The 23,428-nt window shown below is 38.5% G+C and overlaps 1 protein-coding gene across 1 annotated transcript; it reads right to left on the bottom strand.

Moving 5' to 3' along the window:
- Window positions 1-864: 864 nt before the first annotated feature.
- On the bottom strand, window positions 865-16,481 carry GLIPR1L2 (GLIPR1 like 2). Its single transcript, XM_055329401.1, has 6 exons — window positions 16,251-16,481; window positions 14,685-14,930; window positions 12,333-12,436; window positions 3,350-3,435; window positions 1,281-1,307; window positions 865-1,196 (listed from the first exon to the last, which is right to left on the bottom strand). Exons 1-6 carry the CDS (start codon window positions 16,479-16,481, stop codon window positions 865-867), a joined length of 1,026 nt encoding a protein of 341 aa, XP_055185376.1.
- Between the last annotated feature and the right edge of the window lie 6,947 nt (window positions 16,482-23,428).

Raw genomic sequence — 23,428 nt, 5'->3', positions numbered from 1 at the left:
CCGGGAGCCCGACGTGGGATTCGATCCTGGATCTCCAGGATCGCGCCCTGGGCCAAAGGCAGGCGCCAAACCGCTGCGCCACCCAGGGATCCCAATAATTAAACTTTTGACATTTATTTTTCCTTGGTGGCAACAAATTATACAGCCTAGTAAAGAATTAGAACAAGGCTTTAATAAAATATTAAACATGAAGTAGAAATAAGAATTTGTCTCCTAACAGTATGTGCCAGTACCAGTGAAACTATTTCAAACACACACAATACAAATACACATAATGATATTCAATGCTTTGATACCACATGGTCAGTATCATCACCACCATCATCACCACTATCAGTAACTATAAATAGTAATTAATTGATTTTAAATAGAAAAAAAAATAACAATCATAATAGTGATGACAAAAACAAGAAAACCAAAGGTTATTAAATGGTTATCTTAAGTTGGAATGGTTCTATGCACTTACATGTATAATCTTAATACTTAAGAAACTTATTAACCCTCTTAAGAAATATTTAAAACACAGAGATAGAAACATTTACACAATGGGAATTCCTTCCTTTATAAGGATAACACAGTTAAATCTTAAGACTCATTAGACTGGTCAAATCTTTTGTAGTATTTCTATCATCACGTCTTTACCTATTCTTAGTGTCTAAGAGCTTGCCTTATAATAATTACTATAAAATACAAGTTTTTTGTTTGTTTCTATGTTTTTCAAATTTAAATTTGTTGAAGAAGAAAGAGAATAAAAGGTATTCCAGTAGCGGTTTATATATATTCTTTTTTGTTAAATCTCAGTATTTTATTTTTTGCTTATATTGTTTTTTGTATTATGCTTTTGGCCTATGATGGTGGTAAATCTTACTGCTCCTCCACCTTGTCCTCCTCATCCTCCTCCTCCTCGTCCTCCTCTTCCTCTTCTTTATCTCCTTCCTTTTCCTTCACTTCCTCTTTCTTCTTTTCCTTGTCTTCTTCCTTCACCTCCTGTAACTTTTCTGGCTGTACCTCAACTACTTCAGAGGCAAACATTATCTCTTCTTCCAACAATATATTTGGAAACCGAGACTGTATTATTAAAACAACTGTGATACATATTGTAAAACACAGCATTCTCAGAAAGAAAATAAATAAGCACAGTGGATCACACACAATTGGCCGGGGAACTTCCCATCTGGGGTACCAAAATCGATAATCTGTAAATAAAGAAGCAGGACTGAAAGCTGGATTTCACATAAAGTAGTTAAGTTGTCCAAGAAATAAAGGACAGCAATACATACATACGGATTGGTCACGATCTGCGTTACCTAAAAAGAAAAAGAAAGACCATAAGGAATTACGTGAAATTCCTTCTTTCTCTAGAGATAAGATTATTTTTCTTTTTTTTTTAATTTTTATTTATTTATGATAGTCACACACACAGAGAGAGAGGCAGAGACACAGGCAGAGGGAGAAGCAGGCTCCATGCACCGGGAGCCCGACGTGGAACTCGATCCCGGGTCTCCAGGATCGCGCCCTGGGCCAAAGGCAGGCGCCAAACCGCTGCGCCACCCAGGGATCCCATAAGATTATTTTTCTAAAAATAATGACAGCATTCTCCCGGTCCTCAGGTATCCTGCTGCCATATTTGATGGGCCCCTTGCAACCAGTAGCCCATCATAAAATACAGTATATTCTCTTTCAGTAAAAGTCAGCCTCGTCTGCTAGAGAACACAGAAATATAGGAACGAGGACATGTTGATCCCATTACTAAGTCACCTTGTAGGACGCACTTCACTTCTGTCCGTTAAAGATTCTTTCCAGCTTCAATATCCTAGGGTCTTATAGCATCTCTTACTTACATCTCTCTTCTTACCAGATCACTCCAAATTAATATTCTGATTTACCTCACTTTACTCTTTAATTCTTATTTTCAGGAGCTTTTACTTGCCCTTCACTTCCTAGAGGGCAAAGCTAAGTCTGGAGCCTGGTCCTGTTCCTGCTTTCCAGCCCGATGCTATCCTAATACCTGCCAGGAAATACATTTCCTTTCCTCCACGTGCTGGGTGGGGAAGATCAGACCATCCTCCCCAGTGCAGTCAGGAGGGAGGCCAGAGGACAAATGCGTCCTTACCCACAGGGAACCCCACGGCAACCAGAGGCTTTGTCTCGCGAGAAAATTCAGAGGTCACTCTTCAGACCATGCTAGAGGTGAACTGACCTGTTGGATCTTTGAGGATATTTGAGTCTTTTGTGCCTGGTCTTATTTTACTTCATATTTTATGCAATGATTTCTACTTTAGCCCTCCTTAAAAAAAAAAAAAAAACTTTTACCTCATAGTCTGCATTTTCTCTACTTCATTCCATGTATGTGTATCAACTTAGTTGAGCAATGATGTAAATAGCAAGTTTCTTCTTTGTGTTTTCCTTCATTTGTCATCACCATTCTTCACTGATTACACTCTTCTTTTACTTTTGCACTTGATTGGATATTTAAGTACATTTAAATATACTTACATCTCTACTGTTTATCAGCTTTCAATATTTTTTGGCCCCTGGCTATGGAAATTAAGCACATTTCTCTCTCTCTTTCTTCTTTTCCCCAATTTTATTAATTATATCATTTACATATTGCTAAAATTTATTATATTTACATTTTGTTTTGTAATTGTAGCCTTCAGAAGTTAGTCTTTGTCTATTAAGTCTCAATGCTTATGGATAGTTTTTTTCAGAGCAGTTTTTCATTTTCCATTCATCTCTTCTTTTTGGTGAAAGCCAACCTCTTGCTTTGTGAGAATTATGTGCCACAAATTTGTGTTTCCACAATATTCGCCTATCTGCTTGTACTTGAATAATAAGTTTGGCTGAATTTACATAAGTATTAAGGACAATATGGGAATTACTCCACTATCTCTTGACACTGACTGTTATTGTGGAAAAGTCTGACACCAGCCAAAGTGTGCAGGACTGCCAACTACCCACACAGCACTCTACCCCACTGGTGTCACGTTGATTCTGCGTTGCAGACCTGAAGCCGGAGCGAATTCCCTTTCTGTGAATCCCTTCCTCTGAATAGCTTCAAGTTAGAGTTTGCCAAAAACAGGAATGCAAGTGAAATTTGGGAGATTTAAGAGAAGTGGAAACCATTATTCTTCAGGGGTGAGTGGTCGCTAGACACAGACAGAGGGGCAGAGACACAGGCAGAGGGAGAAGCAGGCTCCCTGCGGGGACATCCCCCCTCCCCCCGCCCCATGTGGGACAATCCTCGGGACCCCAGGGTCACAACCAGAGCCAAAAGCAGACGCTCAACCACGGAGCCCCCCAGGAGTCCCTGGTATGGATATTTTTATGTGTATTTTCTTTATCTTACTGCATAGAAGATCTGTGCATTTGTCAAATCTGCTACATTGAGTACAAATTATTCCTTGTTTATAAGGCCTTCTTGACAGAGATCCTCTATAAAAAAGCAAAAAACAGAAATTTTTAGTTAGGTTATAAAGGTGATTTAACTAAGAAAATGGACTCTAGGAAGTACTGATATTAGAGATATAATCTTCTCCTTTAATCCCCAAAGAAAATAGTCTCTTCTGAAATGAATTCCCATGTCCTTGAAACAAAGTACTCTGATTTAAATGAATGAGTTTTAAAGCTACTTTCATTTTAGTTTGTAGCAAAATTTTCCTTCCACAATGATGTTACAGAATGTTTTATAATTAATTGCCTTCTCCTTGGTACAAATGTATTAAAAGTTCTAGAGAAATGATATATTAATTTTCTGAAGACTATGCAAAATCCTGAAATGCCTATTGTCCCAAAGACCCAGCTGCATGACTTACTAGAGGTCTGCCCTAAAAATATGTAAATAGGAAAACAAGCAAATAAATTTAAATGGGATTTTACAAAATTCGTTTAATCTGTTGTACAAAACAGAAGAAAGAAGTGAGAAATTATTACATCAATTGCCCAGAGCTACGTAAGAAAAAAAAGGCCAAAGTAGATACAAATTGGGAAGCTTATATGAAGGATTTAGGTTAAGGAAGAAGGAAAACAAACAGGGAAATTATAATTTTGAGTGAAAAAAGGGTCATTAATCCCGGTCATTTAAATAGGAATGCTGATTTGCTCAGTGTGTAGTTGGAAACTCTAAAAACTAATGTTAGGTACATAAACCCCTGGTTAGGTCACTCTGGGCCATTTGGAAGAAGGGTGAACACTAAGAAATAAATATTCACAAACTTGCATATCAAATTTCTGAGTCATATTGTATCTAGAATGACTTTGGAAAAGCAAAAAAAAATTATCTATATCAAAATAAATAAATACACATCACGCGAGAATACAATGGGTCCTCTTTTCCAAAGATTTGAATTTCATATCACTATTTATATCATATAGTCAGAAATGCCAGACTAATACTCTCATGCACACCGATCTTCCTCTTGTTCTGAGTCTGTAAGAAGTTTAACCTAAATGGGGCCCCTGGGGGGCTCAGTGGCTGAGCACCTGCCTTCAGCTCAGGGCGTGACCCTGGGTCCTGGGGGATCGAGTCCCCCGCCGGGCTCCCTGCAGGGAGCCTGCTTCTCCCTCTGCCTGTGTCTCTGCCTGTATCTCTGCCTCTCTCTGTGTCTCTCATGAATAAATAACATCTTTTAAAAAAAAGTTTAACCTAGGGATCCCTGCGGGGCGCAGCGGTTTGGCGCCTGCCTTTAGCCCAGGGCATGATCCTGGAGACCCGGGATCGAGTCCCACGTCAGGCTCCCGGTGCATGGGGCCTGCTTCTCCCTCTGCCTATGTCTCTGCCTCTCTCTCTCTCTGTGACTATCATAAATAAATAAAAAAAGAAAATTAAAAAAAAAGTTTAACCTAAATCAAGTTAACTCTGAATCTACAGTACAATTCCACACCTGTAATTGGAATTATTGGGCTGGATGAGGAGAAAACAACAGTTAAGCACCTATAACCAGCAACGTCCATTGACATTTCACAGCTGCCCTGGCAGTACCTGAAGACACAGACAAATTTCTCTATTTTTAGAGAAATAGGCATTTTAGGCATTTGCTTTTTCCAAGAAGCATCCCAGTGGTTTGCTAAGACCAAGTCAAGAGTGAACAGTCCTCTAGAACATTCTCTAGACACATCTCTGTCCATACCTTCAGTGTATTACCACCTGGAGGACGTGTGTCCAGGTCCTGGATAAGGATGTGTTACCTGGTAGGCCTTGTGGGCAACTATACCCATGTCCAAACCCAAGTCCATTAGAAGACCATTATTCACATTTTACAATAGAGCTATACTGTTTCAGACAGAACACAATCCCGGTGGTGACCAAAACTGTCTCTGCCTACGCTAGACTCATACCTGCCACCAGCTTGCTCGTGAAGGAGGTAATCCAGCTCCATGGATTGACAATCTGTAGGCAAATTCTTCTTTTCAAAGTTTTCCCTGTTCAAACCCATCTCGTCTAAACATTGTCCAAAGAACAAGGGCAGAGCACATCAGATAGATGCTCTGATAGATCTTCTTTCCCATCATCAATATTTATTGAGCATTTACAGTGTACTAGCAAAATAGAACATATAGAAAACATTGTCCCTGCTTTTGAGGAGCTTACACTCTAAAAGAAAATAAATTACATCTCTTTTAAAATGGTATTTTTGTTTGGTGTTTTCTGCAAGGTACTGAGGAAACAGTCTGTAGGGTGAGCTTTGGGAATAACTTAGCCCCATCATTATTTAAAGAGAGGAAGAGGAAGGATTTTAAAGGCAGACAATGACAGACCATTCAGGAAGGGTAGGGCTCCATGTCACACACCCAGAATAACCAGAGCACCTGAAGCAGCTCCCTGCACTGTCACTACTTCCATATACCATTGAGAAAAACTACAGCACTGGCTTCTGGCTCATGTCCGAACATCTGTAGGTTTCCCAAGAAGACTTAAAGATCTATCCTAGTGGGCTGGAGAAAAATACAATGTGGTGAGCATCAAGGAAGATTATCTTTTAACAATCCTACCTGGCTCCCCGTCTGATACAGCTCCTGTATCTGTCTTTGCTAAAACCCTATGACTACTTCCTGGACCTATTTAATGTCAAGGAAAGCATGAATCCTGTTTTGTTTTGTTTTGTTTTGTTTTGCTTCAAATTATCCCTGTATTTGCAAAGCACCTTACATTAAAAAAATTTTTTTTAAAGATTGATGTCTTTATTTTAGAGAGAACACGAGCTGGGGGAGGGGAGAGGGAAAGGGAGAGAATCTCCAACAGACTCCCCACTGAGCACAGCAACCGACACAGGGCCCCTGACCCAGAGATCGTGACCTGAGTGGAAACCAAGAGTTGGATACTTAACTAAGACACTGAGGTGCCCCAAAGCTACCTTATTTTATATTGCTTTTGGTAAAACTCAGTCACATCTCCTTCCTTCACTTTCACATCTTGCACCTATAGGTCTAGGGACCACAGTTAAACACCAGTAAAGCTCCTTTGAGATGGATATTATTTAGCTGCACCATCTTCTAATTCTCCCCAAGATACCATCTTCCTTCATTTTTTTCCTTTTTTTTTAATAACGATTTTATTTATTTATTCATGAGAGACACAGAGAGAGAGACCAGCAGAGACACAGGCAGAGGGAGAAGCAGGCTCCATGCAGGGAGCCGGACGTGGAACTTGATCCCGGGTCTCCAGGATCAGACCCTGGGCTGAAGGCGGTGCTAAACTGCTGAGCCACCTGGGCTGCCCAAAATATTTATTTATTTTAGAGAGTGAGAGAGCATGTGTGCAGGTGACGGGAGAGGCAGAGGGAGGGAATCTTCAAGCAGACCCCTCGCTGAGCATGGACCCCAATGTGAGGCTGGATCCCATGACACGGAGGTCATGATCCCAGTTGAAATCAAGATCCTGACCCTTAAGGACTGAACCACCCAGCTGTCCCTCCTCTCTCCCATTACTTAATAAATGACCTGCAAATCCTGTTATTCATTGCCTTCTGAAAATGTCATATATTTTTCTGATCTCAATCCAGATATCCTTTGTTGATGTTAAGTAAAAGCAGTGCATGTACAATACTTTAAGGAGATGGCGGAAAGGAGGAAGCAGAAAGGGGCAACCTTAAAGGGGAAAAATGTCTCCATCCTCCACTTTCCCTCTGTCTCCCCAAAGATAGCTTCTGTTTAACAGTTCATGATTTCTACCAGAAGCAAGTTTTTTTTTTTTTAATAAAAGTTTCTCAGTACTTCTCTATATGATAGACTCCTAGCTGTCAAGCTAAATATCTCTAAAAATACAGGAATAACAGTATTTTAGCTTGGTACATTGATGGCTAGCCTTGCTGCGTTTCCCAACTTCCCTTGCAACTTCCAAGTGGCCACGTGATCTGTTGTCCATCGGAAACAGCAGTTTATGCACATCACTTCCCACTTTAAGAGATGGCCATGCGCCCACATGTTTCTCTTCCCTGACTGTGAGCCTAAGCTAGCCCTTACCTGCCACCTGGACTTGATCTGCGGACAAAGATCCTGCCTCCCAGGAGTGGGGAGGCAGCGAGAAGGGTCCCTGAATGAACAGTGGTGCAGAGCTACCCACCTCACTGGACTCTTACTGACTCCACTTCTCTCTTACTGAATCACTCGATTTTCTGGTAGCACTAGCTGCTATAACAAAAAGACCCAATCTTACTTATTATTGTTCTGCATCTTACTTTTTCATCTTAACAAGTGAGACTGGTACATAAAGACCAGTATTTTTCATGGTTACACAATAATGCATTGTAAATTGATTGCTCAGTCTGCTATTACTGGAGTCATTAGTTTTTTTATTTATTTTATTTTTATTTTTTTTATGATAGTCACACACACACACAGAGAGAGAGAGAGAGGCAGAGACATAGGCAGAGGGAGAAGCAGGCTCCATGCACTGGGAGCCCGATGTGGGATTCGATCCCAGGTCTCCAGGATCGCACCCTGGGCCAAAGGCAGGCGCCAAACCGCTGCACCACCCAGGGATCCCTCATTAGTTTTTTTTTTTTTAATTTGTTTCATGCTATTAAAACATGCTAAGATGGGTATTCTCGTATATATATCTTGGCCAGTTTTCATGAAGATATTAATAAGATATAATTCTGATAAGGAGATTACAAGATCAAAAGATAAGTATAAATTTTGTTATTCTGTCGTATTCAGGAAAATTGTACCAATTTATTGCCCCATGGCATGTGCAGAGTATCAGTTATGCTTTTCTATGCTTGTCTCAGACGGATGAGTGAAAAATAACTTATTTTTGTTTTTACTTGAATTACTTCAATTATGAGATTGAATATCTCTTCATAGGATTAATGACTTTTTTCTCTTCAGTAAATGACGTCTTCATATCTTTTGCAAATTATTCTTTTGGGTTGTTTCTCTTTTTCTTTATTATTTGTATGAATTCTTTGTAAATTAAGGAGATGAACTCTGTCATATATTCCACAAATATATTTTCCAGTATATTATTTTTTCTTTGGCTATATCTATGGTATTTCTTTAGCCACAAATTCATTTTAAATTTTTATATAATCAAGTGAATATATACTTCTTGATTTTTATGTTCTGCTTGGCGAAGCAACTTAAAATCAACAAACACTGGTATTTCCTTTGCTCAGAAAATAACATGGTCTTTGCTTAGATTCTGCTTCTCTGGCTATTGTTTCAAGAATTCCCTCAGAGAGAAAACTAAAGTAAATATAGGGTTCTCAGTAAGTCCTTTTCTATTTGCAAAGATCACAGCTCTGCATTGGTTATTTTGTAATGACTAAAAGCAATATTCTTCTACGACCCAGCAATTGCACTGTTAGGGATTTACCCCACAGATTCAGATGCAATGAAACGCCGGGACACCTGCACCCCGATGTTTCTAGCAGCCATGTCCACAATAGCCAAACTGTGGAAGGAGCCTCGGTGCCCATCGAAAGATGAATGGATAAAGAAGATGTGGTTTATGTATACAATGGAATATTACTCAGCCATTAGAAACGACAAATACCCACCATTTGCTTCAACGTGGATGGAACTGGAGGGTATTATGCTGAGTGAAGTAAATCAATCGGAGAAGGACAAACAGTGTATGTTCTCATTCATTTGGGGAATATGAATAATAGTGAAAGGGAATATAAGGGAAGGGAGAAGAAATGTGTGGGAAATATCAGAAAGGGAGACAGAGCATAAAGACTTCTAACTCTGGGAAATGAACTAGGGGTGGTGGAGGGGGAGGAGGGCGGGAGGTGGGGGTGAATGGGTGACGGGCACTGAGGGGGACACTTGACGGGATGAGCACTGGGTGTTATTCTGTATGTTGGTAAGCTGAACACCAATACAAATTAATTTATTAAAAAAAATAAATAAAGTGTTGTGGTGCGAAAATGCAAAAAAAAAAAAAAAAGCAATATTCTTATATGTTTTGCCTGGTCTTTATAGTCATTTTCATCAGGAGACTAATTCTTATACTAGATTACATAATATCCAAAAGCAAAGTGGATCAAATATTTAAAAGTTAAAAACATAAAGAATTACTGGAAAAAAATGTTGAATAATAATACTTTGAGAAGCCTTGCTTGAGGATGACACACACTTCAAAACCTATGGAAAAAAAATACTGGTACTTTTTCTAATAACAAAATAATTCTTTTTGCAAAATTATAAATAAAGTCAAAGTTAAACATCAAACTGGGAAAATATTTATAAATGACATTGCATGAAATAATTAATTTTCTTGCTACCTGAACACTCTTACAATTACAAAAAAAAAAAAATCCAACAACTTAAGAGAAAAATCGTGAATGTATAGAAACAGGTCCCAGAAAATGAAATCCATTTTTTGAAACTTACAAAACGATATCTAAACTCATGTAAAATAGGAGATGAAAATTAAAAATATACTGAACTCATAGCAGAATGTTTGAAAATATATTATGTTAGCAAGAGAACTGAAAAGCAATCATATGAGAGGTCATATGTTAATGTAAAGAATTGTTATTAGAAAAGTAGTATAACTAAGGGGCACCCGGGTTGTGCAGTTGATTAAGCCTCCAACTCTTGGTTTCAGCTCAGGTCATGATCTCAGGATGGTGGGATGGAGCCCTCCATCAGGCTCTGCGCTCAGTACCAAGTCTGCAAGAGTTTCTCTCTCCCTCTCCCTCTGCCCTCACCTCCCCACAACACACTCTATAAAAAATAGAGTATAAAAATAAATAAATGTTTAAAAAAAACAGTATGACTAAGATGAATAGATAGTACTAGCTATCCAAATTAAAAGTATATATCCTCTTTAACCTAGTAATTCCATGACTATAAGATCATGTTAGTATGATACTAACTCATGTGAGAACCACAGGTCTACCTGGATAATTATTACTTGAGATAAAGCTAATAAAATATTCTAAATGTACATGAAAAGGAGAGCACTGTTTATTATTTTATTTTTAATTTTTTTAAAGATTTATTTTATTTTATAGAGAAAGAAAGAGAGCATGGGGAGAGGGGCAGAAAGAGAAGAAGAAACCGCTGAACCACCCAGGGATCCCCTTAAAGTGTTCTTTTCAAAACAGAGATAAGATTATGTCACTCACTTGCTTTAGAACTTTCCATTGGCTTGGCCACTACTTGAAATAAATTCCAAAGTCTTAACACGGCCTATAGTATGTTGTTTGGTGAGGCTGTCGCCTAATTTTCTACCTCAGCTCCTACCTCTAACCAGTTATTCATTTCTTAAACATGCTTAACGCATTCTAAGCTCAAAGGTTTTATACATGCTCTTCTATCTGAAATATTTAGTCATTATCACACCAAATGCCGCTTTCTCTTACAACTACCCTATCTCTATTCCATACTTGTTATTCCCAATATGCCTATCTTGCTTTAAGTATTATAGCATATTTTGTTACCTACTTAAATATTATTTGTTTATTTATTTATTGTTTGTCTCCCTTCCAAGACTACAAACTAAATAGGGTCACCCATTTTTGGTCTTGTTGGTAGACATAGATCAATGCCTTGTACAGAGTTGCTGAGTGCATAAATGAAGATAGTGCCCCAGAGGAACCTCCTTCCTCTCTTACATCAGTACTAGGTTCTCTGAATTTTCAATACCAGTCAACAGTTAACTTTGAAAAGTTCAATACAAAGGTATTGTTCCAATGCTTTCAGTTTGTAGGAATGAAAGGAGGCCTAAAAAGTTTTATGTCTACATCCTGAACTTGTTTTGCATGACTACGTTCAAGGTCACAAAACTTCTATCATGGAAAGGATTTCTGAGGCTAATTTGATTGACATCATAGTTCTCTTATTTTCCCTATCCAGAGGAATACAATCAGTAATCAGTAATCGATGGGATTTGTTTTTTCTTTGTGGTTTAGTCCCAGACCATTTTATTTGGCAGAAATTCTTAATCCTAGTGTGTAGTCAATTTTTTACTGTTTTCCTGACATGGTGATTAGGATATTTTCTCATTTGGTTGGACATTTTTAAAAAATATTTTATTTATTTATTCATGAGAGACAGAGACACACCAGAGGGAGAAGCAGGCTCCATGTTGGGAGCCCGACGCGGGACTCGATCCCAGGACTCCAAGATCACGCCCTGGACCAAAGGCAGAAGCTCAATCGCTGAGCAACCCTGGCATCCCTGGTTGGACATTTTAATAATATTACTGACAGTATCATCTTGACCTATAAGAAAACTTCAGACTTTCCAACAAAACTCTTCAGAGATGGAGGCTATTCTGGAAGGTAGTTATTTCCTGTCATAGGAAGGTATTCAGGTGTAAGGTAAATAATCACATGGTAAGTCAGTGGAAAGAATTCAAGTTTCTTCAAAAGAAGACTCCTGAAGTACTCTTGCCAATTTGAGATATTTGGATTTTTTATATGAGACTAGCCTCAAATAGTAACACAACTTGCAAAGGATGGTCAATTAAGTGTCTTTCAGTTACAAAGCTGATGCACTCTTGAAACAACTCTCACAACATACATTTCAACACATCTAACCTTATTTTTCTTTGACTTTTATTATAAATATGGAAATAAACTATTTTGGAAAATAATTTAAATTCTATGCTACTTAGGCTAGATATTGTGAAATGACACTAAAGTTAAAATTCTTTTAGGAAGTAATACTTGGCTAGTTTGTATGTTAAATCAATATACCCAATAGAACTGAAAATACTTCAATTTAAAATCCTTAATATCTTATATTTAATTCTTTTACAGTTCACAAAGGCTACATTGAAAGACTATATAGAAGACTATATTGAAAGTTAGGAAAAGTTAACCTTGAAAAATTCCCAATTTATTTTTACATTCTTTTTAAAATTTAAGGTAACTTACCCTGGTGCATAGTTGCATATGAAAATTACTGCATATCTAATATGTCCAATCTTTGTACATGGAGTTACGGCACAACCAATTTTGTAAGATGTGTCCCAAACAACCTAAAATACAATTTTCCAAAAAACCCCAAATTTGATTCTAAACATTTATTCAGTCATACTATAAACTATAATATATTCAATTCACAAAGAAACTTTAACCAAACAATTTAAGGAATATGAAGTATTCTTTATTTGGATGCAAGTAGAGATATGTCACAGATTTCGGGAAGCATTTCCCAAATTGTATTTAGAGAAATATTTGGCAGGTTCTGCCTTAGGATAAAGAGTTTGAGAAACACTGATCCAAAGAATTTTGGAGCCAAAGGAAGGCACACTTGCTGAATCAGTTTCCAAACTCCTGTTGAAGCTGAGAGCTCTAGGTTATTGGCAGAGAGGAAGAGGGAAAAGAAAGGAGAAAAAGTTTTAGAAGCCTGGAAGTTGTAAGTAGAAAGGAGAAAAATGACATCAAAATTATAAAAGAGAAGGATAAGCAATACAAAAATAAAGGTAGTTGAATGCAAGTAGCATTTTTCTTTTTTGTTGAGGAAATTCCATTATAAAATAAAATAAGAGTCTGGACCTGAAATTTAAAAAAAAATGAATAAAAAAGGTGGTTTCTATAAAAAGAAAAACAGGTCTTGAATTGGAGTGGCAATATAATAATCATTAAAGATATTCCAGAAAATTCTCTGTATGGCTTTAGTATTTCTAATACTTCCACATAAAACAGTACTTGTATTGTCTTGTTGACATCTGTGGAAGAGAAAAACAGTTTCTGTTTTCCTTTTCTCTTTATCCCAACCTTCAGTAGTTTTAAAAGTGTGATTCTTAAAGAAATAGAGTGATACAGTAAAAGAATAGAGAATAGAATGTCTACAACAGTTGAAATGGAGTTAAGCAGGTCAAATATGGGAAAACAAAAAGGTCTAGGATACCAAAATTAAAGAGTAAAAATTACCAGAGGAATCGATCATGAAGTAGACTTGGTTAATTTACTGGGATTATTAAAATCATATTCAGTAGACTTGGTTAATTTACTGGGATTATTAAAATCATATTAAGGAATCTGGCTTTGATATGAGTAAAACAATGGAGACCCACTATAACTTTCTAGAAGAACTAATCAAATATCTTGAAACACAACTCATTCAATGGAATTTGTTTTTTTAATTTTTTTAAATTTATTTATGAGAGAGAGAGAGAGAGAGAGAGAGAGAGAGAGAGAGAGAGAGGCAGAGACACAGGCAGAGGGAGAAGCAGGCTCCATGCACTGGGAGCCCGACGTGGAACTCGATCCCGGGTCTCCAGGATCGCGCCCTGGGCCAAAGGCAGGCGCCAAACCGCTGCGCCACCCAGGGATCCCCATTCAATGGAATTTGAACACAAGATTTCAGTATGAAAAAGATCACAAGATTTTAAGTTCTGCATAAAATATGACATCAGAGTCTATTGATTGAAAAATAATCATCTCTTAAATCAGCTTGGAAGTTCATCAAATAATTTCTTGATCCTGATAACAAGTATTTATAGAAGACCAAAATGCTTTGTTCTTGCCGTGAATAAGACAAGCTCTCTGTACCAGTGGAGTATCATATATAAATAGGTGATTATAAATAATATGTGAAATAATAAGTGTATGTAGAGCAAATAACAAGTGGCTCAGTATTGTTGGAGTATAAAGTGTAAAGGTGGATTGTTAGGAGACAGGAAAATAACGCTATTAATTTTCACTTAAAATGTTTTAATCAGTTATATCATAGTATGTGTACTAATCTGTGCAAAAAAATATCAAATCTTTTACTTATGTTTATAATTTAAAAATAATTTTTATTTTCTGGTTTCTTCCTTTTCCAGAATGTGTTACTTTTAGAATAGCACCTATCATTTCTGGGTATAGAGATGAAATTTATTACATTTATTTACTTTAAAGATTTTATTTATTTATTCATGAGAGACACAGAGAGAGGCAGAGACACAGGCAGAGGGAGAAGCAGGCTCCATGCAGGGAGCCCGATGCGGACTCAATCCCAGGACCCCAGGATCACGAACTGAGCCGAAAGCAGATGCTCTACTCCTGAGCCAGCCAGAGGCCCTGAGATTTATTACATTTAAAGGAATGTTTTAACTGTATGCCTCATGTAATACACGGAATCATAGACATTTTGAAGATCTAGGACTGATTAGAATTTTGATTCCATTAGAGGTAATAACTTTGCCATTTAAATTTATTTATAATATTGAAACATAATAAAAAGCTTGGTAGTAAAATAATTAAGGAGTCTATTGAATTAATATAAATATTAGATACCTGTTTATAATGAGAACAGTCACTAGAGCAACTGTCATTTTCAAAATGGTACTTTTTTCTCTCTTCATACCAACTTCTGATAGCAATACTTGCAGTGAATTCATTTTCAGGTCCAATCCATATATTTTCACCAATACCATTAAATTTAGGATGGGCCATTTTTAGTTCATCTAAATGAGTATTATGTTCAGGCACACATTTTTTCCCCCATGCTCTAGCAGTCCGTGACAAAGCTACATCCCAAGTCTGAAAAAAAGAATGCAAAAAGCAAAGAAAACAAATTAATAATAAGGTTTTTTTTTTCTGAACTATTTTCCTTGAGTTCTTATTTGATTTAAGGAAAACAATTCTAACTTTGTGCTTATGGGTCTTGTTTGTGGAATTTCCATGGGAGAAAATGTTTTTGATTAATCATAAATGAAGTAACTATTTCCTGAGGCAAAGGACTATCTATATAATTGTAATTTAAAAATCAGATTGCTGGATGATGCAAATGGTTATAATACTCTTACATGTAGTCTTCAGAATATACACTTTTAATCTTATTCCTTTTATACAGAGTAATACAATAATTTAAAATATTCATCTAAAACCGCTTATTGAATACTAAGTATATGTAAACTATTGTAATGTGGGGAATAAAATGCAAAGTCATGAATAAATTTTGTCTTCTATAGTTTATAAATATAAAATTTTAATACATAGTGGTACTTGGTAAATACTATAAAAGAGGCACATGTAAAGTTCTATGGATAGTCTCAGAAATGTAAAAAAAAAAAAAAATCACAAGATACTGTTCCCTGACTAGCTATCTGGAAATATCCAGAAAAGGGTAATTTTATCATTATTTAGATTCATTAAGTTCACTGTTTACTTAAGGACAAGAACAAAAATACACATAGATAAATCAGCAAAATAGTTGTAAAATCAACATGCTTTGTACATGTTACAGTGTATCTGAAAACCAATACTAAGATTTTCTTGGCATTTTCTCAATTTCATAGATTACACATAATTATAGAATATTGGAAAATAAATATCCCTTTAGAATACTAATCGTTAAAAAAAATCACTTTTGTATACATGTCTCTCTCTATACACATACAAACAAGACCTAAATGGGCATGTTTTAGGTCGGGATTGCATGATTCAGTCTTTGCAGCCCTGCAATCAGACCACACACGAGGTGGTCGGCCTCCACTTGGCAGTTTTCCCCTGGAGACTGTCCATTCGGCCCAGACTTCACAAGGTCAACAGCAGCATTCAGGGGCAGCGCTTAGTAAACGTCCCAGCCCAGCCTCAACGACCTTTACGTGGATTTAGACCCACGCGGAAAGCGCGGTCCCGGCGATCCATCAGCCTCAGGGAAGCAGCCCCGGGGTCGTGGGGCCGCGGGGGTGGGGGGGGGCGCGAGCTGGACGTGGTTCTGCCTTAGAGCCTCGCCCCGGGGCCCAGGTTAGAGCCTCGCCCGGAGCCAAGTTAGAGCCTCGCCCCGGAGCCAAGTTAGAGCCTCGCCCCGGAGCCCAAGTTAGAGCCTCACCACGAAGCACTAAGTTAGAGCCTCACCATGAAGCGCAAGTTAGCGCCTCGGGGGAGGACGTTGCCCCGGAGCTCATTGTGCAGGTTCACGTACTCATTGATAAAGTATACGTCCTCTTCGTGAGGCAGCTTCGCGTCCAGACGGGAAGGCAGCAGCAGCAGCCCCAGCGCCCAGAGCCACACGGTCAGGAGGCCCCCTCGCCTCGGCAGCAGCCATCGGCCGCGCCACCCCCACGGCGGGGGCCTCGGGGCCTCCATGGTCGCTGGGCGAGCAGGCCACTGCGCATGTGCCCGGGCCGCCTCTGCCCTTGCGCCTGCCCACGGGCCCCACGACGCATGCGCTCGCCGGGTTCTGTCGGAGGAGCCGAGGGAGCGGCGGAAACGGAAGTCACGGTGTCGGTGACCGGGTGTGCAGCGCTGTGTCTGCAGAGCTGCGTGAGGGGGGCGGGGAGGCCGGGTGTGCAGAGCTGGGAGAGGGAGGCGGGGGTGTGCAGGCCTACAAGAGAGGTAAGGGACTGCAGGCCTTTCACTCATGTAGGTATCTATTATCCCGAGTTGACTTCTGGCACCACATGACGTGTCATCATTTGTCGATGAGCCACTGGTACCCTGGATGCCAACTGCTGCATAAGGAACGTGCCTGAGGAACCTGTGAATCCCGCAGGGGTGAGCGGAGCGTCATTCCTCTGTGATATGGATAAAAGTTCAGTTGATCTTATTCTTTTCTTCCCTCTTGAGTTGAAAATTTAGTGTAGGACGCATCCTTTATTATCCTCATGAACAAAAGTATTTCCCCTTTAATTTGGGCTTCCTCCCTGAGATTTTCTCTCAGTGTTTTAATAATCTTTTGTGAGGAACCATAGAATAAATGGAAGAGTGGGAGGCTCAGCTTTTAGAATCATCAAATTCTGGTAAGATTAAAGTAGTTCTCTTTCACCTCATCAGCACTGTATAGATAGCTTGGATAGCAGAATTCGTCATCCCCGGCGACTTGTCTTATTCACGGTCTCATCTAGGTAAGAATTAGGTTTTTGGGTTTTTTGTTTTTTGTTTTTTTAATTTCTGTCAGGCAAAGTGGCTAATGTCTTAGTGGATTTTGGTTTGGTCTTTTTACCTTCAAACATTTTGCTAAAGAAAACTTACCATCAGAAATGCGAGTCCATCAAATGCATTACCATCAAGAAATGCACAAAGTAAAAGCACATGGTCGTTTTGGGGTACATGTTCACATATAACATTGTGCTTATTAGCATTAAAGGGGTATTTGAAATCACTGACACTGGGATAGAATTTTGCGACAAAGAAAGCATTGCAACTGGTTGGTTAAAATATTTTTTTTAAAAAGTGCTTGAAAAAATCATGGGGCGCCTGGGTGGCTCAGTCAGTTCACCTGCCTTGGGCTCAGGTCGTGAGCTCAAGGATCCTGGGATAGAGCCTGGAGTGGGGGCTCCCTGCTGTGGGGCAGTCTGCTTCTCCCTCTTTCTCCCCCACCTCCCCCTCCCACTCTTTCAAATGAAATATTTTTTAAAATATTATGAGGTATAGAGGCACTTGGGTGGCTCAGTGGATTAAGCCTCTGAGTCTTGGTTTTTGCTCAGGTCATGATCTCAGGTGGTGAAATCTAGCCTCACCTGGAGCTCCCTGCTCAGTGGGGAGTCAGCTTGAGATTCTCTTCCTCTCCCTCTCCCCCTCCTAGCTTGTGCTCCCACCCTTTCTCTCTAAAATAAATCAATAAATCTTCAAAAAAAATTATGTACACAATTGAAAGCAGTAGAGCTCACAAGATAATTTCATTCATGACATTAGACTTTTAATAAATACTTATTACCAGGCAATGTGTTAGATAGTTGAGAGAGACCTAGACTCTGCTTCCAAATAGCCTGTAGTTTAGAGAACTAGCAAACTGCTAACTCTTGTACCATGTGATAAAAACAACCAAAATGCTATTGAACATGTATGGGACAGTGAAAACCCCTTTTAAGGACCATGGAAGCCTTTCTAGAGAATGTGACCTCAAGAAAGTGAAGCGTACAGGTGACAGAGCAGACTCTAAACAAAAAAGAAAAAAGGATGTGAATATGCCAGGAGATCTGAAAAGGTTAAAGGTGTTTTAGCACCAGCAGAGCATATTATAGGGATGGTGGTGGCAAGTGGTATAAGATGGAATTCCTTTATTATGTTTGTACTGTTAGATTCTGAAAATTGCTGTATCAAAGCACAAGGTAAATAGTATAATGCAATCTTAGATTAGGAAGAAATTTTAGACACTCTTACTAGTTCCGTGTATTGGACATGTTGTCTGACACATCACTAATAGATGATCATTAAACCTCTCCATAAATAATTACACTTAGAAGGAAGTCACTGTCTCTTAGGCAACGCATTCCATTGCTGGACACCACACTTAGTCATAAGTATTTCTTTAGGACCTCCCATGTGTCTCAGTCCATGACAGGTGTTAGTCTATCTACATAAAGCTTTTAGTTAAAGGTGACATAGACAAGTCATCAAATAATGCAGAGTAGCACATGCTATTTTTAAAAAGAGTTTATTTTTTTTGAGAAAGAGAAAGCGAGCATGAGCAGGGGGAGGGGCAGACAGAGAGGGAGAAGGAGAAATGGGCTCCGTACTGAGTGTGGAGCCGGACACTGGCTAGATCTCAGGACCCTGAGATCATGACCCCAGCTGAAGTCAGATGCTCAACCTACTAAGCCACCTTGATGCCCCAGTGCATCGATACCCTCAATGCCCTATTTCTAGTTTATATTAAAAATTCTTATGTGTCAGGCACTTATTTTTGATTTTTTTACTGCAGTAAAATACACATTAACATGAAATTTACCATTTTAACCATTTTTAGTGTAAAATTCAGTGGCAGTTGCATTCACAGTATTGTAGAATTGTCATGACTGTTTGCATAAGTGACACCATTGTAAATGCTTGGAAAATATTAACTCATTTAAATCATAAACATCTTAAGAAACAGACACTATGATTATCTCTGTTTTACAGATGGAAAACTCAGAAAAAGAAGTCACATAATTTGTCTAAAGTCACCAGCTAGTATGAGGTAGAGCTAGTTTTTGAACCCAAGTGACTAAAATGGAAGTACAGAGAAAGAGCATGTGAAGGCATCTGGTTTGGTTTGTGTAGGAAGAGATTGGATTTGCTGAAAAGGTTCTGCAAATATTCAGTTCTTGAAATATATCACTGAATTGGTCCACGTCATGTACTTCATAAAGAAACTTTTAAAATGCATTACTTTGTAAAATATATTTATTTATTTTTAAAATATTTTATTTATTTATTCATGAGAGACACAGAGAGAGAGAAGCAGAGACACGGACAGAGGGAGAAGCAGGCTCCATGCTGGGAGCCTGACGTGGGACTTGATCCCGGGTCTCCAGGATCAGGCCCTGGGCTGAAGGCGGCGCTAAACCGCTGAGCCACCCGGGCTGCCCTTGTAAAATATATTTAAAAAAAATTTTTTTAAAGAAGCATGTAATATTTGATGATTATTTAATCATTGTTTAACTTTTTATGTATTAAATATGTCAGTACTGTAGGGCCCAAGAGCAGGCTGCCTCAAGATGTGCCACTTTGGCATGAAGACTATTTTGAGTTAAAAAACAATCAAAACCCAGCAGATTCAGGAACAACTCTTTACCTCCCCACAACTAGGAGGTATCTAAAAATAGTGTAGACAGAAGACTGCTCCAGGAAGAGAATTACTGCCATAGATTAGTAAGATTAGCACATTATACTAGAATTAGTTTTGATGGAGAGGGAGGGACGTAGCAAGGTCTCCTTGGTCAGAGTCTTCTATGTCCCATTGTTCCTGAAAGGGCCAGCAATCATTTATCAAACATTTACTCTTTTTCATTGTCCTGCGAATTGCATTCCTTCTCTTTGAGATCCCAGATTTCTGTCTCCTTCAGCTTAGTTCAGAATGACATATACACCTTATTTTGCTTGACTGTCTTTGGAATTTCCATATCTGTTTAGATTCCCCATACATGAAAAATTAAGTTTGTCTCCTCTTGAAAGACTATCCAGTGGGGAAAAAAACAGTCTCTTCAATAAATGGTGTTTGGAAAATTGGGCAGCCACGTGCAGAAGAATGAAGCTGGACCATTCTCTTACACCATATACAAAGATAAAGTCAAGGGGGATCCCCAGGTGGCTCAGCGGCCTAGCGCCTGCCTTTGGCCCAGGGCACAATCCTGGAGTCCCGGGATCGAGTCCCACGTCGGGCTCCTGGCATGGAGCCTGCTTCTCCCTCTGCCTGTGTGTCTCTGCCTCTCTCTTTCTCTCTCTCTCTCTGTGTCTATCATAAATAAATACATCTTTAAAAAAAAAAAGATAAAGTCAAAATGGGAGAAAGTCAAAATGTGAGACAAGAATCCATCAAAATCCTAGAGGAGACCACAGGCAACACCCTGTTTGAACTTGGCCACAGCAACTTCTTGCAAGATACATCCACGAAGGCAAGGGAAACAAAAGCAAAAATGAACTATTGGGACTTGATCAAGATAAAAAGCTTCTGCACAGCTAAAGAAACAGTCAACAAAACTCAAAGACAACCTACAGAATGGGAGAAGGTATTTGCAAATGACCAATCAGATAAAGGGCTAGTTTCCAAGATCTATAAAAGAACTTATCAAACTTAATGGCAAAGAAACAAACAATCCAATCATGAAATGGGCAAAAGACATGAAGAGAAATCTCACAGAGGAAGACATAGACGTGGCCAACAAGCACATGAGAAAATGCTCCGCATCACCAGCCATCAGGGAAATACAAATCCAAACCACCATGAGATACCACCTCACACCAGTGAGAATGGGGAAAATTAACAAGACGGGAAACAACAAATGTTGGAGAGGATGTGGAAAAAGGGAACCCTCTTGCACTGATGGTGGGAATGTGAACTGGTGCAGCCGCTCTGGAAAACTGTGTGGAGGTTCCTCAAAGAGTTAAAAATAGATCTGCCCTACAACCCAGCAGTTGCACTGCTGGGGATTTACCCCAAAGATACAGATGCAGGGAAACGCCGGGACACTTGCACCCCCATGTTTCTAGCAGCAATGTCCACAGCAGCTCCTGTGGAAGGAGCCTCAGTGTCCATCAACAGATGAATAAAGAAGATGTGGTCTATGTGTACAATGGAATATTCCTCAGCCATTAGAAACGACAAATACCCACCATTTGCTTTGACGTGGATGGAACTGGAGGGTATTATGCTGAGTGAAGTAAGTCAATCAGAGAAGGACAAAAATTATATGGTTTTATTCATACGGGGAATATAAAAAATAGTGAAAGGGATTAAAGGGGAAAGGAGAGAAATGAGTGGGAAATATCAGGGAGGGAGACAGAACATGAGAGACTCCTAACTCTGGGAAAGGAACAAGGGATGGTGCGGAAGGGGAGGAGGGCGGGGGGTTGGGGTGACTGGGTGATGGGCACTGAGGGGGGCACTTGAGGGGATGAGCACTGGGTGTCATGCTATATTTTGGCAAATTGAACTCCAATAAGAAATTATACAAAAAAAAGTGTAATTTTGGAAAAGGCAAAGAAAATTTTAGGGAAACAGTACTCTAATTCTACACTCTGATATTGATAAAAACTAGCAAGTTTTAAAAAAACCTTTTTAATGTGCACGTGAGAATGATCATGCAAAAAAGGCTAAAGATGCTGATATGTATTATTTTGTTGTCCATAGAGTTGTTATTGGGGGAGACATAATGTTTTTTACTTTACTCTTACTCTTTCACTTTTTTATCAGTCTTCACTTGATTGATCTCTTCTGTAATTCAAAAATTCAAATTATGATAATGGTGCATGAGAAATGTTATAAGAAAAGACCAAAATGGTGGTACATATAAAAGGCACCATTTGAAAGTGGAAAGATAGACTTTAGTTCATTAAAATGTAAAGAGAGGACAACTGAGAAAGGTATTTGATAAATAAATGTCAAAGGATTAAAATCACCAGTGTGCCATTAAGGCACATTTAGAAATCATTTAAAATTCTTAAGAAAATGAATAGCACCATTAGAAAAATAAATGAAGGGATCCCTGGGTGGCGCAGCGGTTTGGCGCCTGCCTTTGGCCCAGGGCGCGATCCTGGAGACCCGGGATCGAATCCCACGTCGGGCTCCCGGTGCATGGAGCCTGCTTCTCCCTCTGCCTGTGTCTCTGCCTCTTTCTCTCTCTCTCTCTCTCTGTGTGACTATCATAAAATAAATAAAAAATTTAAAAAAAAAAAAAAAAAAAAAAAGAAAAATAAATGAAGGAGATAAGCAGGCAATTGACAAAAAAAAAAAAAAAAAAAAAGAAAGAAAGAAAAGCCAGGAACTGTACTGGAAATTTCATGCTGCATAAATTATTTTCACATATAGATATGATGTACTGTATATAACCAGCTACCAGGATGAGTTTGGGCCTCAGAAACTAAAATATAATTGGCTTCTCTCTAAAAGTCAAAGCCATAAAACTGAATATAAATCTAGTAATATTTATATGAAATTTTGACTCTTAAATTTACATTACTTCTGTATTTTGAGGTCAGTATTTATTTAGAGTTATGCAATAACTCCTAGGAATCCTTATCCAAAGGACAGCATTCTCTCACTAGCTTAATAACTCAAAATTATATTTGTAAATCTGAATGCAATTTATAAAAATATGTCTAAACTTTCTAGTAGTTCAAGAAATGAAAATTTTAATAGCATCTACCTCATAGGATTATTTAAGAGGATTATATAATTATTATATGTGAAGCACTTAGTACTTGGCACATTGTAAACCTTGCTGAGGTATTACTATTATTAAATTAATGCTATTAATAAATGCTATCTCATTTTTACTTATATTTTTACTTATAGTCACAAGGACTAAAATCTTTAACCCTTAGCATGGTGTCAGACACATTATGCATTTTTAATACGTATTTAATTATTTTGATAAGGAGCAAATCCAATGTGTGCAGATGAGTTTTTAGCATTTTTTGACAGAGCATTGGCAAGTGGTATTTGGCTTTCCTGAGGAAAAATGGGAATTGTACAGGGAGTGATGATTATGGGATTTGTTTTTTTCTTTTGCTGCCATGTATGAACCTGCATAGATTTAATTCCAGAATATATTACCTGGTTTTGACTAAGGCAACCATTACAAAATGATCATATGTCTTGCTGACAGGAAATT

This window comes from Nyctereutes procyonoides, unplaced genomic scaffold, assembly GCF_905146905.1.
Source record: "Nyctereutes procyonoides isolate TBG_1078 unplaced genomic scaffold, NYPRO_anot_genome, whole genome shotgun sequence".
In the NCBI taxonomy this organism is placed as follows: domain Eukaryota; kingdom Metazoa; phylum Chordata; class Mammalia; order Carnivora; family Canidae; genus Nyctereutes; species Nyctereutes procyonoides.
The sequence above is the reverse complement of the archived record's forward strand: the minus strand, read 5'-3'. Positions and strand labels throughout refer to the sequence as shown.

What these genes read in the sequence shown, in the direction of transcription:
- GLIPR1L2 (XM_055329401.1), bottom strand. Translation starts at nt 16,481, where the DNA reads ATGGAGGCCCCGAGGCCCCCGCCGTGGGGGTGGCGCGGCCGATGGCTG. An exon ending in ATGCACAGATCTTCTATGCA is followed by an intron (nt 1,308 to 3,349) that starts GTAAGATAAAGA and finishes TTTTCTTTTTAG; the next exon opens with GTAACGCAGATCGTGACCAA. An exon ending in AGATCGTGACCAATCCGTAT is followed by an intron (nt 1,197 to 1,280) that starts GTATGTATTGCT and finishes CTTTATTTACAG; the next exon opens with ATTATCGATTTTGGTACCCC.